The sequence below is a fragment of the Schistocerca piceifrons genome, chromosome 5 (genome assembly GCF_021461385.2).
Source record: "Schistocerca piceifrons isolate TAMUIC-IGC-003096 chromosome 5, iqSchPice1.1, whole genome shotgun sequence".
Taxonomy (NCBI): Eukaryota; Metazoa; Arthropoda; class Insecta; order Orthoptera; family Acrididae; genus Schistocerca; species Schistocerca piceifrons.
The window spans coordinates 697,790,855-697,812,255 of record NC_060142.1 but is presented as its reverse complement, the minus strand read 5'-3'; the positions used below and the strand labels follow the sequence as shown (position 1 = coordinate 697,812,255).

The 21,401-nt window shown below is 38.8% G+C and overlaps 1 protein-coding gene across 1 annotated transcript in view; it reads right to left on the bottom strand.

The window, feature by feature from the left end:
• Positions 1-4,728: 4,728 nt before the first annotated feature.
• Positions 4,729-21,401, bottom strand: part of LOC124799209 (chitin synthase chs-2-like) — a 234,151-nt gene continuing 217,478 nt past the window's right edge. The window contains exons 21-22 of the mRNA XM_047262745.1: positions 5,147-5,369; positions 4,729-5,024 (exon numbers count right to left, since the gene is read on the bottom strand). Of these exons, the coding sequence (XP_047118701.1) occupies positions 4,729-5,024; positions 5,147-5,369 (519 nt within the window). The remainder of the gene's footprint in view (positions 5,025-5,146; positions 5,370-21,401) is intronic.

The window sequence follows — 21,401 nt, the reverse complement described above, 5'->3', positions numbered from 1 at the left end:
ATGTGTTATGCTATAAATGACTGTCATCCAACTAATAATTCGCAATCAATTGGTTCCAATTGATCACATACACTTTAATCTGTAACTCTGACTACACTATGGATTAGTACGTCACCATAATTGAGATTATTTGCATTTGAACATTTAATTCTCATAACAGAAGCTTGATTCAAGCAATCTATATTGACTTAACGTTCCAAAATGACAGCTGTGGATGGGTCTGTATAAAGGCTTTGGTCAGCAAGTGAATGACATCACTTATGTCAATAGAGCTGCTTAAAGTTCTAGTCACCAGGCAACGGTGTCATGCTTTCGTCCTTTTTGATGACATCATGAAGCAATTCCTCAGGGCCCGCGAGGCGCACATATAACCTGTAGTCCCATCTCAACCTTATCTTTAGTTTATCATTTCTACCTATTGAATGTCGGTATTCCTTTGTGAATATCATGACTAAGATTAGCAACATTACTGCCACTACTATTACTACACCTGCTACTATAATATAAAATACCACTGTGCCATTTTTACAGTCAGAGAGTTGCCATCTCTTCTTGCTTAGACAGCATGCATGTGCTGTGTAGTTAGTAAGTCAGAACCATGTATTCATACCTCAATATTTATTTCCTAAATGCAGTTCACAATACAACTACACAATAACAACAGCTAACAGCCATGTTTTTCCATTGTTGCCAACATACTTCTGGAAGCCATTCACATGAAGTATAGTAGAATTAAGCTGCTTGATGGTTTACATTAACTTAATTTATAATAGTTTTAAGTCAAATGAGTTTTTGCATTGTATAATAAATTACATGCTGAAGCAATCATATTTCATTCCTTTATTCTTTCTTCAACTCATTGTGCCATTTTAACAAAATAAAATAAATGCAATTTTTACAAAATTTAAAATGACTGCAAACTGATGTGTAAAATGTCTCATCTTAAAGAAATTTTGTGGTGATTCCAAAACTGGTGTTAGATTTTGCAAGTCTGTAATATTTTTGAAGTTGTAAATAATTTAATATTATGATTAATATTTTAATAATATTAAATCAGCTGACTCATTTGGGTTACTGTTGTATGTGTAGAACATGGTCTTTTGTCCTCTAGTGGCAGTTGAATGAACATTACTTTTGAAAATATGTGTAACTGAATTTCAATAGTGCATCACAGCTCCTTTTGTCACTAAACACAAACACAAACTCCAGTCATGGACTAGGCCTGCTCCAACTACTACCTATGAGATTATATGAAGAACGATCTATGATAGTGGGGCATGTTGTGACATAGCAAGATGGAATCATTTCATCTATTATGTTTCTGCATTTTTAAAAAGGATAGACTGCTATTCATCGTATAGAGGAGGTCATGAGTCACAGACAGGGACAGTGAAAAGACAACTAAACACGAGAGCTTTTGATCAAAAAGTCTTCTAAAGTAGGCAACACATACACATTCTGAAGTAGACAACACATACACATTCATGCAAGCACAATTCACACACACACACATGACCATTATCTCTGGCTGTTGAGGCCCGACTGCAAGCAACTGAACATGATAGGAGAAGCAGTCTGAGTGGTGGAGGGTGAGGACTTGGCTGGGGGCGGGAGGGAGGGGGAGGGAAATAGGGTAGGATTGGGAGTCAGTAAGGTGTTGTTTTCAGGAGCATGAAGGAACATGGTGGGGACAGGGTAAAGGAGCTAGGTGCAGTCAGGATGTTAGATGGGGAGGGGGCAGGGTGGGGGAGGGGGGGGGGGCAGAAAATGGGATAAGTAGAGGAAAAGACTGTGGGTGCATTTGTGGAATAGAAGGCTGTGCAGTGCTGGAGTGAGAGCAGGGGAGGGCAAGGATTAACGAAAATGGAGGCCAGGGGGGTTACGAGAACTTTTGTCAGTTCCTGTCCTTCACTCACTTATCCCCTTTCCTGCTACCACTCCAGCACTACACAGCCTTCTATTCCACGAATGCAGCCCCAGTCATTCTCTCTACTCCTCTACTTCTCTCCTTTTAGCAGCCCCTGCCCCACTCACCCCTCCCCCTGTCCTGTGCAGTCTAACATCCCCACTTGCACCTAGCAATTGTACTCTGTCCCTACTACATCCATTCATTTAATACATTCATGTATTCCACATCCATTGGCAATGTGCACATTTCGTAGTTTTGACTGGTTGCACATCAAATGTTTATCTTAAATATGATAAAACAAAAAAATGAAACTGTTTAGCTAAGCAAGTCTCTCGGCGTGTCTAAAATAAAAAGTGTAACATTCAAGATACAGGTGAGGTTAATGAGACAGATGTCAAAATAATCAATCTACAATGTTATGTGCAACATTTGTGCATGAAATATGCCTTATTTTCACCAAACACAGAATATTATGAATCTGATATGTTGCTTTTTCCCAGGAAAAGGAAACTGAAAACAACTGCTAAGTCTTGGGGTAGATCGGAAACAGTGCTATTTACAATACTAGTATTAATAATTATTTTTGCCTAGAAGCATATGGTCCACCAACTACACAAACAAGAAGAGTGTCCTGATCAATTTTATGAAAAGCCTTACTGGATGGTTTGTGCGTAGAGTTGGCATATCGGTACCTTGCATCATATGACAAGAAAAAGGCAGCAAGAACCAAAAATCGAATAAAAATATTTGTGTGCAGTTTTGCAATTTTATGTCCTCAGTTGTCATCTGTTTGAGGATTTGCTTACCTCTGAATGCAGGCCATATTGCCATTTCATTATTCCAAAGTGTGGTGGTTCAATATTAAGAGCTTTTTAAGAGATTTCTTTGGATTTATATCAGTAATAAGTACATCCAGGCAAGGTATTAATGAAACATACTGAAAGATGTTTGAGTGCTTTTGTAGCAGTCATTACAAATAGCCTCATCAGCCTTTGCCACTGAATGTCATACACCAGAGCTAACAATGAATAGACACACACACACACACACACACACACACACACACACACACACGTTTCCCTCCCCCCCCCCCCCCCCCCCCGCCCCCCTCCCCCCATTACCTGTCTGAAAACTTAGCAACACTTACAGTTTTGTTTATGTGTTTATTGACCACTCAAATGTAAGGTAAATTGTTACCTCTACTCCTTTCCTTATTTGTATTCCTTCAAGAACTTTCCTTTACCATTTTTGTAACTGTTATTTCAGCTTGGAAAGTTCCAGTGTTTATTTGTTTGTGAAATCATTTTTGATATCAGTCATGAGAACCACTTAATCATAAATCACACAATTGAAATATAATATGAGGCAGAGAGATAGATTTAACATCACTTATTTTGTAAATAAGACTTAAAATAAGCCTCATCAACTAGTGTTTCTGAACAGTAAATAGATTTCTGGATTAATATCCACATCTGTCTCCAGATTTTATTTTTGTCTTTGTAGTACACAAAATCATAATTAAGAGGCTCTCTTCCAAATTGCATTATCTGCAGCAGGGATGTTTTAAATCCTTGCTACAGATGTTATTGTAAATGGCATACAGTTGCAATGCACATATCAGAAATTGAACATCGTCACAAAATGTAGAATGATTTCTATTTTCTCTACTTCTTGATAACTGAGAAAAGATAGCAGTAAGAGACTAGCCACAACATCTATTTTCAGAATAATGGAAAGAACTACCTTTCACATCAGTTTACTGTCATAACTCTTGTTATGAGTGCCTGTCTGTGGTACCACAGGAGAACATTGGACCATAAAGAGCAAAAAGAGATCATCATGAAAATCTGTAAAGTGATGGCAGTTCCTGTGTTATCCTACAGAAACAAAAGCTGGGTCAAAGAAACAACAGAGATGAGGTTCCTAAGGAAAACAAAGGGCTGCACAAGAAGAGACATGATTAGAAACAATGATTTTTAGAACACAATTAAATATTTTCAACACGAATGAAAAAATTCAAAAATATTGTGAAGTTTGGAAGCAACACCTCAAGAAAATGCCAAGAAAATTGGGAAAAGAGACATTGGAAGACCTCAAAGAAGATGGGAATGGTTTTATTTGTTTCTGGGTCTGGAACAGGTAATGGACTAATCCTTGAAAGGAAAATGATGATGATGATGATGACAGTGAACTGTTGTTATAAATACAGGACTCTTCCTTTGAAATTTGACATTTCACATGATACAAGATAGTTATATTTGGATATGTTGTTTCAAATTAAGATTGGTGTTTCAAAAATTGAACAAATATACTTAAAGTAGCCAAAGTGATCAATAAATTACTGACCAAAACTAAAGACAATTTTAGTCACGGACTTCAAATATCTCTCCATCCAAGAAAGTGTAAGAAAATCCAAGCAGCCTTTCATGATTGTGGAAGTGTGAAATTCAGCATCAACCCACATATAAGTGAATAATAATTTCTTATTTTACTCCAATCCATTTTTTTGTAGAAGCATAAGTTTTTCTTATTTTAACCCTGTTCACATAAATAATGAACAAAGATTTTACAGTAAAAAAATAATGCATACTTTTTAATTCTAAATCACAGAAATATCATCTGGAAGGCAGTTAGGTTTGGTACATTTGTTGTAGTGTTGTTATGATACCTGAAATGTACTGGTGTTACTACCTAGGACCAGCAATGAAATTTTATTTACAGAGTAGTATTCAATGTTGTTATAGCTTTTTACACTGTTCTTTACAAATAATTAATGATTAAAGCAATGGCTTTTAATGAATAAATAATTCTCAGATCTGTCAACTGTATTTAACATCGGTATCTGCAAAAGTAACTATACTCTTTCTCTTCTGAGAAGGTCTTCTATTTATTCCTACATCCTCTGAAAAACCATCAAATCCTGCATTCACATGACCTTCATTAGCAATTTCTGTGTGTGCTGGTGATGTCAAATGAGGATAGGTTGTCGACATCTTGTTATTTCCAGCCAGTGCCTTAGAATTTCGCCTTTCTATAGTTGTCCTTCTGTGCATGTTCATTAAGTGTGATGCTGTTCTCTTCCTGAGACTATAACGGTGACTGAAATGGTCAATACCTGTCAAAGGAACAGAAATAATACAAATTTAATTCAACTGTAATGATCAATTAGCTAAAAATATTTAACTGTGTAAGCTCATTGCAGTGTAAATTTGCAAAGTGTGACAGTAAGTTATTTACCACGCTCTCCATCATTCATAAATTGTTGTATGCTGACTTTGAAATTATCAGCTAAATTTACACTCTTAGGTGCTTGTGGAGAAGGCATCAAACACGTCAATTTTCTCTGTGATGGTTTCCTTTTATCTTGTTCTTCATCAGCTTCCGGTGGCATCTGTTGCATATGTGAAACTACAGCTATGATCTCTTTCCTAAGGGCTTCTTCATCTTCTTGATCATTATCCTGTAAACAAATTCACAAACATGTTCTTATTACAGCAAAATCTATGATGAGAAGTAATTATGACTTAATTTTGGCATGGCTTCTGTTGTGTGCTAGACAGTAACAAGTATAAGTCAAGCTGGTTTGGTACAGAAGTCTCTGCCAAATTGCATAGAGCAATTATAGAGAAGAACAGGTACATTGAGGTAGGAAAAATGATATAAGAAATAACACCAACTAACTGAAACAGTAGTAGCTAATATAGCTTGGATGACACATGAATGAAATAATTTAAACCATGGTGCAGATGGAAACCCAGAACTAAGCAAAGAAAGGAAAGCAGAAAGGTCAAAAAATGGGTCAAATGGCTCTGAGCACTATGGGACTCAACATCAGTGGTCATCAGTCCCCTAGAACTTAGAACTACTTAAACCTAACTAACCAAAGGACATCACACACATCCATGCCCGAGGCAGGATTCGAACCTGCGACTGTAGCAGTCATGCGGTTCCAGACTGACGCGCCGAGAACCGCACGGCCACACCGGCCGGCTGCAGAAAGATGGAAGGAGTGTATAGAGGGTCTATACAAGGGTGATGTCCTTGACGACAATATTATGGAAATGGAAGAGGATGTAGATGAAGATGAAATGGGAAATACGATACTGCGTGAAGAGTTTGACAGAGCACTGAAAGACTTGAGTCGAAACAAGGCCCCGGGAGTAGACAACATTCCATTAGAACTACTGACGGCCTTGGGAGAGCCAGTCCTGATAAAACTCTACCATCTGGAGAGCAAGATGTATGAGACAGGCAAAATACCCTCAGACTTCAAGAAGAATATAATAATTCGAATCCCAAAGAAAGCAGGTGTTGACTGATGTAGATTAGGAAATGAGACACTTAAAGTAGTAAAAGAATTTTGCTATTTGGGGAGCAAAATAACTGATGATGGTCGAAGTAGAGAAGATATAAAATGTAGACTGGCAATGGCAAGGAAAGTGTTTCTGAAGACAAGAAATTTGTTAACATCTAGTATAGATTTAAGTGTCAGGAAGTCTTTTCTGAAAGTATTTGTATGGAGTATGGAAGTGAAACATGGACGATAAATAGTTTGGACAAGAAGAGAATAGAAACTTTCGAAATGTGGTGCTACAGAAGAATGCTGAAGATTAGATGGGTAGATCACATAACTAATGATGAAGTATTGAATAGAATTGGGGAGAAGAGGAGTATGCGGCACAACTTGACAAAAAGAAGGGATCGGTTGGTAGGACATGTTCTGAGGCATCAAGGAATCACTAGTTTAGTATTGGAGGGCAGCGTGGAGGGTAAAAATCGTAGAGGGAGACCAAGAGATGAATACACTAAGCAGATTCAGAAGGATGTGGGTTGCAGTAAGTGCTGGGAGATGAAGAGGCTTGCACAGGATAGGGTAGCATGGAGAGCTGCATCGAACCAGTCTCAGGACTGAAGACCACAACAACATGGAGGGTGGAAAATCATATGTTTAATATGTTATTTAAATCTAGTGGTGAAAGAAAATAAAAAATATTTTATCCAAGGGCATCATTGCCAGAATTATTTTCCCCAAATACCCCTTTTTGTATTATTAGTTCTGGTTCTCACTCTTGTAAAATTACTTACTGTCCTCTAAAGACTGTGATCACTCATTTCATATTTTTTATTCTTTGACCTTCAAGATGTTTTTTAAAATTTCACAGGATCATGGTACAAGTACTCTGTTCTGATTCTCTGTTCCTAATTTTAGTTTGTTTTATCTGGTGATTCTACACTTTGAGAAGGAAGTAACACATTTATTTTGTAGCCGAGTTTGAAAAGATATTTGTTTCCCCTTGTATCTCTACACTAACCCTCGAGTGGGTGCACCATTTTTCGTAACATGAGTGGGTGCTTGGTGGACTCTGTACAGATGTAAACAATAGTCATCTATATCTTACCAAGATAAACATGTAGGAGCAAAATCACAGTTTAATCTTAGTTTAATTGAACAGTGATAAAATAAACTTATGTTATATGAGATAGATCACTGTTTCATTAATCAATAATAAAATAAACTTTCATCAGATCACTCAGTTGTCATGTACAAGTGTTACTCCACACTAATGATCCACCCAAAGCATCAAACAGCACAGTTGCATCAGATCCCTTCCAAGTACTTATTTGGTGACTACTTAACTCGTAGATAGGTGCTTCATCTGGAATTGTGCTGTAGTTCAGAATCTGGGTCACTTTCGTGCACTGGTCATAAATTTTTTCTCACCTAGCTCACTGTTTATTGTATAGTTCTGCTGCTCACTTGGAGGTATGACAACACAACTTATAATAAGCTGAAACAGTAATGATGGAGTAGGTATGGGCTCTGAAAAACTACAACGGAATGATACAAGACAATGTTTTTTTTGTGATCGGTGCACTTTATACATAGGTACGCCCTTTTGAGGGTTAATTAAATAACATATGCTTTCTTCAAGATGGACTCTACACAACTCCTATCACTCTCAAAACATTCTGCACCATGTTGTTGTTGTTGTGGTCTTCAGTCCTGAGACTGGTTTGATGCAGCTCTCCATGCTACCCTATCCTGCGCAACCTTCTTCATCTCCCAGTACTTACTGCAACCCACATCCTTCTGAATCTGCTTAGTGTATTCATCTCTTGGTCTCCCTCTATGATTTTTACCCTCCACGCTATCCTCCACTGCTAAATTTGCGATCCCTTGATGCCTCAGAACATGTCCTACTAACTGGTCCCTTTGTTTTGTCAAGTTGTGCCACAAACTCCTCTTCTCCCCAATTCCATTCAATACTTCATCATTAGTTATGTGATCTACCCATCTAATCTTCAGCATTCTTCTGTAGCACCACATTTCGTAAGCTTCTACGAGGGTTGTTTTTTAAGTAAGGGCCGTTTTTATTTTTTTTAAAAGATACAAATACTTTTGTAAAAAAACTTTCATTTTCTGATTCTACACACTTTTACCTATTTTTCTACATAGTTGCCTTGTTTATTTAAGTACTTGTCATACCGTACAACTAAGTTTTTAATTCCCGCTTCAAAGAATTCGGCCGCTTGCTCCAACAGCCAAGAGTTCACGGCCGCTTTCACTTCATCGTCGTCATTGAAGCACTGCCCGCCAAGATGGTGTTTCAGGTACCGGAAAAGGTGAAAATCGCTAGGAGCAAGGTCGGGTCTGTATGGTGCATGGTCGAAAACTTCCCAGCCAAAAGAATCAATCAAATCCCAAGTCTTTTGAGAGGTGTGAGGCCTAGCGTTATCGTGCAGGAGCAAAACTCCTTTTGTCAGCATGCCGCGCCTTTTGTTTTGAATTGCTCTGCGGAGCTTCTTTAGAGTTGCACACTAGGCATCTGAATTGATTGTTGTTCCTCGTGGCATAAAGTCCACTGGCAAAACACCGTGCTGGTCCCAGAACACAGTTGCCATAATATTGCGCTTTGACAGTGTCTGTTTGGCTTTGACCTTGATGGGTGAGGTTGTGTGTCGCCATTCCATCGATTGTTGCTTGCTTTCGGGAGTGATATGGGATACCCATGTTTCATCTCCAGTGACAATTTGACTCAACATGTCATCCCCTTCTTCCTCGTAACGAATCAAAAAGTCCAATGAAGTGGCAAATCTCTTCCCTTTGTGATCCTCTGTGAGGAGTCTGGGTACCCACCGAGAACACAGTTTCTTAAAGTTTGGGTTTTCAGACACAATTTTGTACAAAACCAATCTTGAAACTTGTGGAAATCCCAAAGAAAGAGTGGAAATTGTGAATCTTCTGTCCTCACGAATCTTTGTTTCGACTGCAGCCACCAAATCATCAGTGATCACAGAGGGCCGGCCTGAGCGTTCTTCGTCATGGAGGTTTTGACGGCCATTTTTAAACTCTCTAACCCATTGACGCACTTTACCTTCACTCATTGCATTCAAGCCATAAACTTCTGTTAACTGACGATGAATTTCTGCAGCTGATAGGCCTCTCGCGGTCAAAAAACTTATCACTGACCATATCTCACATGCAGCGGGCGATTCAATAATCGTAAACATTATAAAGTAGCACAGCGATGCATACACGTCAGCTACAGAGCTGCAACTTGCATCAGTGTGAACGGGAAGGCTGCCGGCAAGTGGCGCGGTGGCTTGTTGTGGCGTCCGCGCGAACTACGGGACTATACGCACGAACGGCCCTTACTTAAAAAACAACCCTCGTATTCTCTTCTTGTCCGTACATGGTACACTCCATACAAATACTTTCAGAAAAGACTTCCTGACACTTAAATCTATACTAGATGTTAACAAATTTCTTGTCTTCAGAAATGCTTTCCTTGCCATTGCCAGTCTGCATTTTATATCTTCTCTACATCGACCATCATCAGTTATTTTGCTCCCCAAATAGCAAAACTCCTTTACTACTTTAAGTGTCTCATTTCCTAATCTAATTACCTGAGCATCACCCGACTTAATTCAACTACATTCCATTATCCTGGTTTTGCTTTTGTTGATGTTCATCTTATATCCTCCTTTCAAGACACTCTCCATTCCATTCAACTGCTCTTCCAAGTCCTTTGCTGTCTCTGATAGAATTACAATGTCATCGGTGAACCTCAAAGATTTTATTTCTTCTCCATGGATTTTAATACCTACTCCAAATTTTTCTTTTGTTTCCTTTACTGCTTGCTCAATATACAGATTGAATAACATCAGGGAGAGGCTACAACCCTGTCTCACTCCTTTCCCAACCACGGCTTCCCTTTCATGTCCCTCGACTCTTATAACTGCCATCTGGTTTCTGTACAAATTTGTAAATAGCCTTTCCCTCCCTGTATTTTACCCCTGCCACCTTTAGAATTTGAAAGAGAGTATTCCAGTAAACATTGTCAAAAGCTTTCTCTAAGTCTACAAATGCTAAAAACGTAGGTTTGCCTTTCCTTAATCTTTCTTCTAAGATAAGTCGTAAGGTCAGTATTGCCTCACGTGTTCCAAAATTTGTACGGAATCCAAACTGATCTTCCCCGAGGTCGGCTTCTACCAGTTTTTCCATTCGTCTGTAAAGAATTCGCATTAGTATTTTGCAGCTGTGACTTATTAAACTGATAGTTTGGTAATTTTCACATTTGTCAACACCTGCTTTCTTTGGGACTGGAATTATTATATTCTTCTTGAAGTCTGAGGGTATTTTGCCTGTCTCATACATCTTGCTCTCCAGATGGTAGAGTTTTGACAGGACTGGCTCTCCCAAGGCCATCAGTAGTTCTAATGGAATGTTGTCTACTCCCGGGGCCTTGTTTCGACTCAGGTCTTTCAGTGCTCTGTCAAACTCTTCACGCAGTATCATATCTCCCATTTCATCTTCATCTACATCCTCTTCCATTTCCATAATATTGTCGTCAAGTACATCGCCCTTGTATAGACCCTCTATATACTCCTTCCACCTTTCTGCTTTCCCTTCTTTGCTTAGAACTGGGTTTCCATCTGAGCTCTTGATATTCATACAAGTGGTTCTCTTATCTCCAAAGGTCTCTTTAATTTTCCTGTAAGCAGTATCTATCATACCCCTTTTGAGATAAGCCTCTACATCCTTACATTAGCCCTCCCTGCTTAGCCATTTTGCACTTCCTGTCAATCTCATTTTGAGACGTCTATATTCCTTTTTACCTGCTTCATTTACTCCATTTTGATATTTTCTCCTTTCGTCAATTAAGTTCAATATTTCTTCTGTTACCCAAGGAGTTCTACTAGCCCTCGTCTTTTTACCTACTTGATCCTCTGCTGCCTTCACTATTTCATCCCTCAGTGCTACCCATTCCTCTTCTACTATACTTCTTTCCCCCATTCCTGTCAATTGTTCCCTTATGCTCTCCCTGAAACTCTCTACAACCTCTGGTTCTTTCAGTTTATGCAGGTCCCATCTCCTTAAATTCCCACCTTTTTGCAGTTTCTTCAGTTTTAATCTACAGTTCATAACCAATAGATTGTGGTCAGAGTCCACATCTGCCCCTGGAAACGTCTTACAATTTAAAATCTGGTTCCTAAATCTATGTCTTACCATTATATAATCTATCTGATACCTTCTAGTATCTCCAGGATTCTTCAATGTATACAACCTTCTTTCATGATTCTTGAACCAAGTGTTAGCTATGATTAAGTTATGCTCTGTGCAAAACTCTACCAGGTGGCTTCCTCTTTCATTTCTTAGCCCCAATCCATATTCACCTACTATGTTTCCTTTTCTCCCTTTTCCTACTCTCGAATTCCAGTCACCCATGACTATTAAATTCTCGTCTCCCTTCACTACCTGAATAATTTCTTTTACCTCATCATACATTTCTTCAATTTCTTCATCATCTGCAGAGCTAGTTGGCATATAAACTTGTACTACTGTAGTAGGCGTGGGCTTCGTGTCTATCTTGGCTTCTCGCTTCCCGAGCACGGGGTCCCGGGTTCGATTCCCGGCGGGGTCAGGAATTTTCACCTGCCTCGAGATGACTGTGTGTTTGTGTTGTCCTCATCATTCCATCATCATCCAGGAAAGTGGCGAAATCGGGCTGAGCAAAGGTTGGGAAATTGTACGGGCGCTGATAACCGCGCCGTTGAGCGCCCTACAAACCGAACATCATCATCATCATCATCTATCTTGGCCACAATACTGCGTTCACTATGCTGTTTGTAGTAGCTTACCCGCACTCCTATTTTTTTTATTCATTATTAAACCTATTCCTGCATTACCCCTATTTGATTTTGTGTTTATAACCCTGTATTCACCTGACCCAAAGTCTTGTTCCTCCTGCCACCGAACTTCACTAATTCCTACTATATCTAACTTTAACCTATCCATTTCCCTTTTTAAATTTTCTAATCTACCTGTCTGATTAAGGGATCTGACACTTCACGCTCCGATCCGTAGAATGCGTTTTCTTTCTACTGATAACGACGTCCTCCTGAGTAGTCCCCGCCCGGAGATCCAAATGGGGGACTATTTTACCTCGGGAATATTTTACCCAAGAGGACGCCATCATCATTTATCCATACAGTAAAGCTGCATGCCCTCGGGAAAAATTACGGCTGTTGTTTCCCCTTGCTTTCAGCCGTTCTCAGTACCAGCACAGCAAGGCTGTTTTGGTTAATGTTGCAAGGCCAGGTCAGTGAATCATCCAGACTGTTGCCCCTGCAACTACTGAAAAGGCTGCTGCCCCTCTTCAGGAACCACACATTTGTCTGGCCTCTCAACAGATACCCCTCCGTTGTGGTTGCACCTATGGTACGGCCATCTGTATCGCTGAGGCATGCAGGCCTCCCTACCAACGACAAGGTCCATGGTTCATGGGGAAGGCCACCCTCCATAAACAGCAGAATTAACTGTCTTCACTACAACTATGGTGGCCTCTTAAAATAAGGAATTAGCCTACGGATGGTAGACTTCAATCAGCATTCAGAAATTGAGGAATTTGCTTATGCTACCAGAGGTTATGTTTAATTAAGCAATTCTAGTAGTGGAACATGTTGGAAGATAAGCTGTCTCTATCCTCTTAGCACCAAGTGTGTGCTTCTGTGTACTTAAATAAAGAGATGCTAGTAAATAATTTGTTATGTGAAACTACTATTTATTCAGCAGAACATATAATGGCAAATTACAGCATGTAACTGTCAAACTGCCAAAAACATCATTAGTTTGAAGGCCAGAGACAAAATCAATAATCAACAAATCTACAAGGCACATAAAATGTAGCAGACATATTTATTGCCCAAATCACTTTACCCCCCCTCCCACCCCCCAAGTCTGAACATTATTTGACACTGAAGCGTATGCAATAGCCTAGAACAAGTGGTGCCTGAAGATTTAACCAGAGGCTCAGTCTGTAATGACTTAGTGCATGGAATTGCACGTAGGTAGTATTGCAGCCTTAGCTGCTGTCTCTGAACCAGCTAAAATCTCAGCACAGATGACGTCTGGCTTAAATCTGTTTATGGATATCATGACAGAAGAGCCATTGATCTCAACAACAAATTTTCAATCATGGTGGGCAGCTACTGTGTATGGTCCACTGTATAGTAGTTGGAGAGAGTTCTGAATGGAATTTTGTCAGACGACAGCCTGTTTGCAGGAATGCAAATTGTAGAAAAAGAATGGTCATCCTTTAGAATAGCAGGGCAGAGATTATGAATCTGCAAGTACAGATGTTGTGCTAAATCTGATGCTTCAGTGCTATTTTTCGTTGTGTGAATGAAGAATTTGCCAGGCGGTTGCAGAGTTTGTCTATATACTAAGCTGTTTCTGTGTTGAAATCTTATTTCTGTTGGAAGAGTATTGCAGTTGTGACACACAGATGGAGCACTGGATTTGTAGGGCTGCGAATTTATGAGATAACTAAGCAGTTTGGATTTGCGGCACCTACAGAGGGGTCACTGACCTGGCAGAGATAACTGTAACGCCTTTCTCAGGTAGTGGCAATGACCCATATGACAAAATTTGATGATAGAAGAGGGTAATCTGTGATATACCAAAATACACTTGGCAGTATTTAACACCACACCATGCTGTTCTAAGCGTGAGAAAATTTCCACTAAGTGTTGCTAGTGCTGTTCTACAGTGGCTTCAAAGATGAGAAAGATGTGATCATTTGACCATCAATTTGAGCAAAAGCATCAATCACTAGTGCAAACTGTGAATATTTTCTGTACATGCACAGCCAAGCATGACATCCATATATTCCATAGTACATTATCATTCACTGCATTGCCTGTCAGTGTGCGAAGACATCAAATTATTTGGTATGGTGTGCAGTCATCAAGTTCTTCAGCACAGAAAAATATTTGTGTCACTCTGCTTATGACTGTTACAAACATGTTGCAATCATTTCTTTGATAGAGGTGTATTTATCAATACTTGTGAGGAGCAGAAAGGGGGGGGGGGGTGGTAAACAAGAATGTTTTGTATTTCCATAGCCATTTGCTTCCACCACCACATAATTTCATTTAGTTTCATGTGCAATAATATGGGCCAAGACAAATTGTCACCCAAGCTGGGCAAACCACTGTACTGGATTTTCCAACCATAACTGCAACTGCAACTGAACTAAGGATAACGTTTACCATTGATAAGTCAGCACTTGCAGAATTCTGTTTGTTTGCCTTGGGAGGCATTGATTAAGCAATATGAGTGTCATGAGTAGTTCTGCAGTTCACATAAAAACTTAAATAAAAACTGTTTCATCATTCCAGTGTGAGATTCAGTTGTTCCTCCATCAAACCGTTGTACACTGAGTAAGAGGAAAGCAGCAGTTCCATCCCATCTCAATGATTTTTTGCTGCAGGGCTACAGGAAAACCACAGTAAGATAAGTACAAGTGTAACATTCTTACATATTAATGTGCAGTTTCTTAAGAACAAACTTAATGAACTTCAGTACTGGCTGGAAAACTTCAACTGCACTGTGATTTCAATAAATGAACACTGGCTTAGCAATGATGAACTAAAATTAAGTGTACCAAATAGGTATGAATTGGCAACCAGCTATTGTAAAACAAGTATTAAATGTGGTAGTGTATCTGTAATGTTAAAAATAGTGTGACCCTAATCTATGAAGTTATAGATGTAAGTGGACTGTGCATAAAATCAAAGTTTGAAGCTGCAGCCATAATGTTGCCAAACCAGGAAATTATAATAACTTCAGTATACCACCCCCCAAAAAACAATGAAGACCTGTTTGTGGAGCTTCTGAAGAAACTGATTCTCTTGCTACTCAAATACAAAAATTACAGAATACTAATATTTGGTGATATCAATACAGACATTAGATTTAAGAATAGAAAGGTTGATCACTTGCTAAATACATTAAGATCCCTTAACTTCAGTTGCATGAATGACAAACCCACAAGACAGGAAGTATGTATAGATAACATAATTTGTAATTTTCATCTAAAAAAAACAGAATTCAACACAATCAAGCTAGGCATTTCAGATTATGAGGGACTATGGCCAGACAAATTCTTAACAGTAAATCAACTGAAACTTCCACAGACAGTAGAAAAATTATAAGACCAATTAATGAATCAAAGCTAAACAAGTTGATAAGTAAATTGACTTTAATAAAATAGGATAAAATAATACCCACTGCAGGTCCAAGTGAATCTACCAACAAATTTCTAGAACTGTTAACTGAAAATTTTGAAGCATGTTGTCCTAAACACAGCAAGAAAATATAAAAGCAAAATCGCTACAACAAACCACAAAATCTAAAAAGCTGGTACACATCTAAGTAGAAGAAGAATCATAATGCTACTCTATAATGATAGGTCCAAGCACAATAAAGCTGACAAATAAATGTACATGAAAGTGAAAAAGATTTCAGGTGAAATCAAGGCAGCTAAGTGCAATGCAAATGATACATATATACTGAACTCAGTAAATAAATGCAAAGCTGCATAGGAAATTGTTAAAACAAACTAACTGTGATGATAAAGTATACCAGACACCAATTCCACCTGATATTCTAAATGCACATTTCGTCAGTCCTCAATCAGATAACAACATAATGGAGAATGTGAGTAAGGCAGATGCACTGCTGCCAGAAATGAACAGTAAACAGACAGACAGCTTTCATTGGACTTGTGTAACTGAGAAAATGCTCAATGAATCAGTAGCTAAGCTCAGTAATTCTAGAGCAGAGGATTACTATGGTCTCTCAAATTATGTTATTAAATATATCAGAAATCAAATTGTAACACCACTGACTAAATTATTCAACAAAATTTTAAATGAAGGTAATTGTCCAGAATGTTTAAAAATATCTGCAGTTAGACCAGTACATAAGAAAGGAGATATAGCAACACCAGATAACTATTGACCAATATCACTTATCCCATAATATTAAAAATAATAGAATCCTGCATGCATAAACAGATGAGTCAATGTTTTGAACATAATGATATTCTCACCTCCTCACAGGATGGTTTCAGATCCAGCCTTTCTACAGTCAAAGCAGTTGAGAGTATGGTAGCAAAAATATACAATTGTTTTGAAAATAAAGATATTATCTGAACAACACTGTTGGACCTCAGGAAAGCTTTTGATATGGTCTCCCACAATATTCTGATAAAGAAACTACCACTACGGAGTGAGAGAGAATGTTCTATGCCTAATGCAGTCATACATGGACAACAGAAAACAGTTATTTAAGGTAAATAATCAAATGTCAAAATGTCTCCATGGATCTGTGCTTGGACCTTTCCTTTTCATTATTTATATAAATGATTTACCTGCAGTTGTATCATGTAATGGAGTGCTATATGCTGATGACACAACACTCATCACATGTGATACCAAAATTGAAAGTGTGCAACACTGCCATGCGGCAGTGGCACTGGAGAGGTGCACTACTTGGTTTGAGGCAAATGTACTGCAGAAGAATGATAGTAAAACTGAAGCTACTGTATTCAATCTGAATGCTCCCAGTCATGATAACAAAACAGTAAAATTATTAGGATTTCATATAGATCAACAGCTCAGCTGGGATACCCACACAGGGAAGATATGTGGCAAATTGGCACGAGCCATATATCTGCTGTACAAGCTGAGGAGCAGTGTCAGTAAAGAGCTTCTGTTATATGCATATTTTGCTTCTTCCATTTGCACCTGAGTTATGGAATACTATTATGGGGAAATTCCGTAGGCTCAAAATTAGTGTTTAAATGGCAAAAGAAAGCCATAAGGTGCACAGCAGAACTTAGCCCATATGAATCATGTTGAGATTATTTTAAGAAACTAAATATAATGACAGTTCCTGGCCTGTATATTTACAATTGCCTAGTCTTCGTTAAAGAGAATCTGAGTAAATTTGACTTAAGGAGAACAGTGCATGACCATAATGTAAGAAGTGGACATGCAATTAATATGCCATATGGTAGGCTTGCAAAGACACATAACAGCTACAAATATCTTGGTTCTGTCTACTTCAACAAATTATGTGAAAATGCCTACACAGTGCCAGTGAATAAATTTAAAACTAGGCTTTTGAGATGGATCAAAAGTAAAGCAATTTACTCTGCTCAATAGTTCCTTGAATATGTGACAAATGACCCACTTTCCTTATGAGAATGAACTATAAAGTAACTGCAAACTACACATATGCCACACTGTGCAACTATTTTATTTTTGTTTCATGTATTTATTGTTGATTATCTGTTTGATTATTTATTTGTCATTCACTGAACTATGTAGTTCATTTATCTTGTAATTGATTTATTAGGAAACTTCTTGTTGTTATTGACATTTGCACAAATATGTGTTGTATCCATCTTGGATTATTATATTGTAGTTAATAACATTTGTCATGTTGAAGTTCACATTATTATTATTGCTATTGTTATTATGTTAACACTGATCACACCAATTGCATGTAAACATGCTCAACAGTGGAATAAAACATTTGCATTTGCATTCTGATGCAAGATTCGGGAACTCGCAATGACCAAATGTTGTGTGAATACACTATTTACTTAATACAACACACAATGGCTAATTAAATTGTATATCCATTAAACTGTCAAGAACATCTATATATCAGTCATTTGTTTAAAGTCCAGAAAGAATACCAATAATCAAACGCTCTATGCAACACATAAAATATAACAAATGATTTATTGTCTGCAGATCCACAGCAAGGAATCAGAGCTGGAAAGTCAATCTAGTCAGAAATTTTTAACTTTTTAAATCAAGTGGATGGTTAAAGCAAACACATATCTAGTATATCAGTGTAGTATATCTAGTATATCACATATGTAATATATCAGTAAAAACTTGATATTACTGATGATGCTGTTTGGTGAAGGCAAAGCAGTAACCATCCGAATCAATTATGTTTGTTTGTTTGAGCAAGTAGCCAAAACAGTGCACAAAATATAAACACTTGTGTACCATGTACATTAAACATTTACTAATGAATGCAGAACACAGAAGATATTCCGCAAGAACCTGAGACAAGTTAAGCTCTAGAGTAGTGCTGGTTGATATCTGTCTCTATTTGCATGGAAGTTCTCATACTGGCACTTTCATAAAAAGTTGCTAAAAACAAAGAGAACAGAACAAGAGCTGATGGTGAACAAGGGCACCTTTGGCAGCTGGTGTGCAAACTCTTTGACAGCTGTGAAATGTGAACACATTAGTAGATGATCTTGACTGTTACATCAGCCCCCTAGGGAGTAGCAGAGCATCATCTAAAAATCTTGCAGGAAAGAGTACCCAACATCAAGGGTGTGTTCTTCATTAAGATAGCAATTCTTTTTTGGTGACCTGTGTATGTAAGTTTTAGTGAAGGTCTGACACTGTCCATATGTAACATGATGTGTGAGCAGTAGGTGCACATAGCTAGATGTTGTTAATGTGTAGACAATTGAGAAGGTTGAAAGCATGTGCCATGTTCCCGCAGGTGACAAATGAAGTCTGACTGGTCATGATCAGGTAGCTGTGTAGAACTAGCATCAATGAATTCGCCACGCAGTTGATGAGCTTCGTGGTATGTAGTTTCACTGATGATGAATTCAAGTCATGTTTTAAGTGATTCAAAGATGAAGTAAGATCACAGATAAGTCAGTGGTCCAACTTGTGTTGTGACACATCAATGCCAATGATCAATCATGCCATTTCTTGCAGGATGGTAACTGATTGTCCTGCAATGGAGAGTGCCACATAACTTACTGGGTTGACTAAATAGCTCTGACTCAAACTGTCGGCCACAGTTCATAATGGCATGCAGCGTGAAACCCTATTTGACACAAAGGCAAAAGCTAGCATTGCTGCCAACATATTATTGATCAGTATAGCTTCTATACAATGGATGAAATGAATCAGTTGCAGTCAACAGATATCATTGACCACTGGACAGTGAGAGTGGACCTTCTATATCTATGTGCACATGTATGAAGCATGTTGTCATGTCTGGATGGAAAATCTCCAACTGGTGCACGCATATGATGGGATATCTTACTGCACTGATACTCAAGGCAAACACAAGCCCACTTGTGACAATCATCATATCAGGCCAGACAAAACCTCTTGGAGCCAGGCAAGTTGTTGGTCTAATGCCAGGGTGGCATAGGTTAAGGAGGCTATCAAAACCTCATAAGCAGAACTCAGCTGGCAGCAGAGGATGAGATCCTCCACTGGAAATGTCACAATAAAACTTCAGATCTCAATCATAAAAATCAACAAGTTGTAACTGATGGGTGAATGATGCATCATTCAGTAGTTTGGAGTTCCTGATCACATTCTTGTGTTTTTGCAAGTTGGATTAAATCAGTAACATTTGTTGACACCAACTTTGTTAATATTTGAAATGTGGAGAATGTCAGTGCTAAATTGGACAACGAATTCCAGAAGTTTGTACTCTCGTGGTGAACACTTGTTTTTGTCTTGCACAATTGACTTGCTGCTGCAACACTGCACAGATGTCTGGCTAGCATCAACAACCAACACCAGTTGTGCATCCAATGCAGGATGTGTTAGGAGTCTAGCATTTGCTGTGCTTCAGTTCAAGGCCACAAAAGCAGAGCTCATCACATTGGTCCAGTGGATTGGTGCATTTCCCTTTGTCTTGGGGCCAGTGAGGGCTGCAGCAGCAGTTCTCGCAATTTGGCTGTGCAGGGCAGTTGATGCCAGTAAAAACTCAGCATTCTCAAGCAACAGCATGGTTCTTTGATGGTTTCTGGCTGTGAGACCTTCATGAGATGGCTTCTATTTCCCCATGCTGCAACTATGACCCTGCTGGTAAACTAGACAACCTACGAAGATAACCTCTGGTTTACTCAAGACACACTTTGTAGTGTTTAATATTACACTATGATGTTCTAAGCACTTGAAAACTTCCGCCAAGTTTTGCTGGTGCTGTTCTGCAGTGACTGAAAAGATAAGGTCTTGTAGGTAAGCAAAACAGAATGACAATTCTTGCAGCATGTAGTCAATGAACCTTTGCCAAGACTGAGCAGTGTTGTGCAAACCAGTATCATATAGAGACTCTCAGACAAGCCAAATGGAGTGATTGTCACTATTTTTGGAATGTCTTCATCCACCATGGAACTTCATGTAAAGGCCTTTGTGCAGTTTAGCATCTACATCTACATCTACGTCCATACTCTGCAAGCCACCTGATGGTGTGTGGCGGAGGGTACCTTGAGTACCTCTATCGGTTCTCCCTTCTATTCCATTCTCGTATTGTTCGTGGAAAGAAGGATTGTCGGTATGCCTCTGTGTGGGCTCTAATCTCTCTGATTTTATCCTCATGGTCTCTTCGCAAGATATACGTAGGAGGGAGCAATATGCTGCTTGACTCTTCGGTGAAGGTATGTTCTCGAAACTTTGACAAAAGCCCGTACCGAGCTACTGAGCGTCTCTCCTGCAGAGTCTTCCACTGGAGTTTATCTATCATCTCCGTAACGCTTTCGCGATTACTAAATGATCCTGTAACGAAGCGCGCTGCTCTCCATTGGATCTTCTCTATATCTTCTATCAACCCTATCTGGTACGGATCCCACACTGCTGAGCAGTATTCAAGCAGTGGGCGAACAAGCGTACTGTAACCTACTTCCTTTGTTTTCGGATTGCATTTCCTTAGGATTCTTCCAATGAATCTCAGTCTGGCATCTGCTTTACCAACAATCAACATTATATGATCATTCCATTTTAAATCACTCCTAATGCGTACTCCCAGATAATTTATGGTATTAACTGCTTCCAGTTGCTGACCTGCTATTTTGTAGCTAAATGATAAAGGATCTATCTTTCTGTGTATTCGCAGCACATTACACTTGTCTACATTGAGATTCAATTGCCATTCCCTGCACCATGCGTCAATTCGCTGCAGATCCTCCTGCATTTCAGTACAGTTTTCCATTGTTACAACCTCTCGATACACCACAGCATCATCCGCAAAAAGCCTCAGTGAACTTCCGATGTCATCCACAAGGTCATTTATGTATATTGTGAATAGCAACGGTCCTATGACATTCCCCTGCGGCACATCTGAAATCACTCTTAC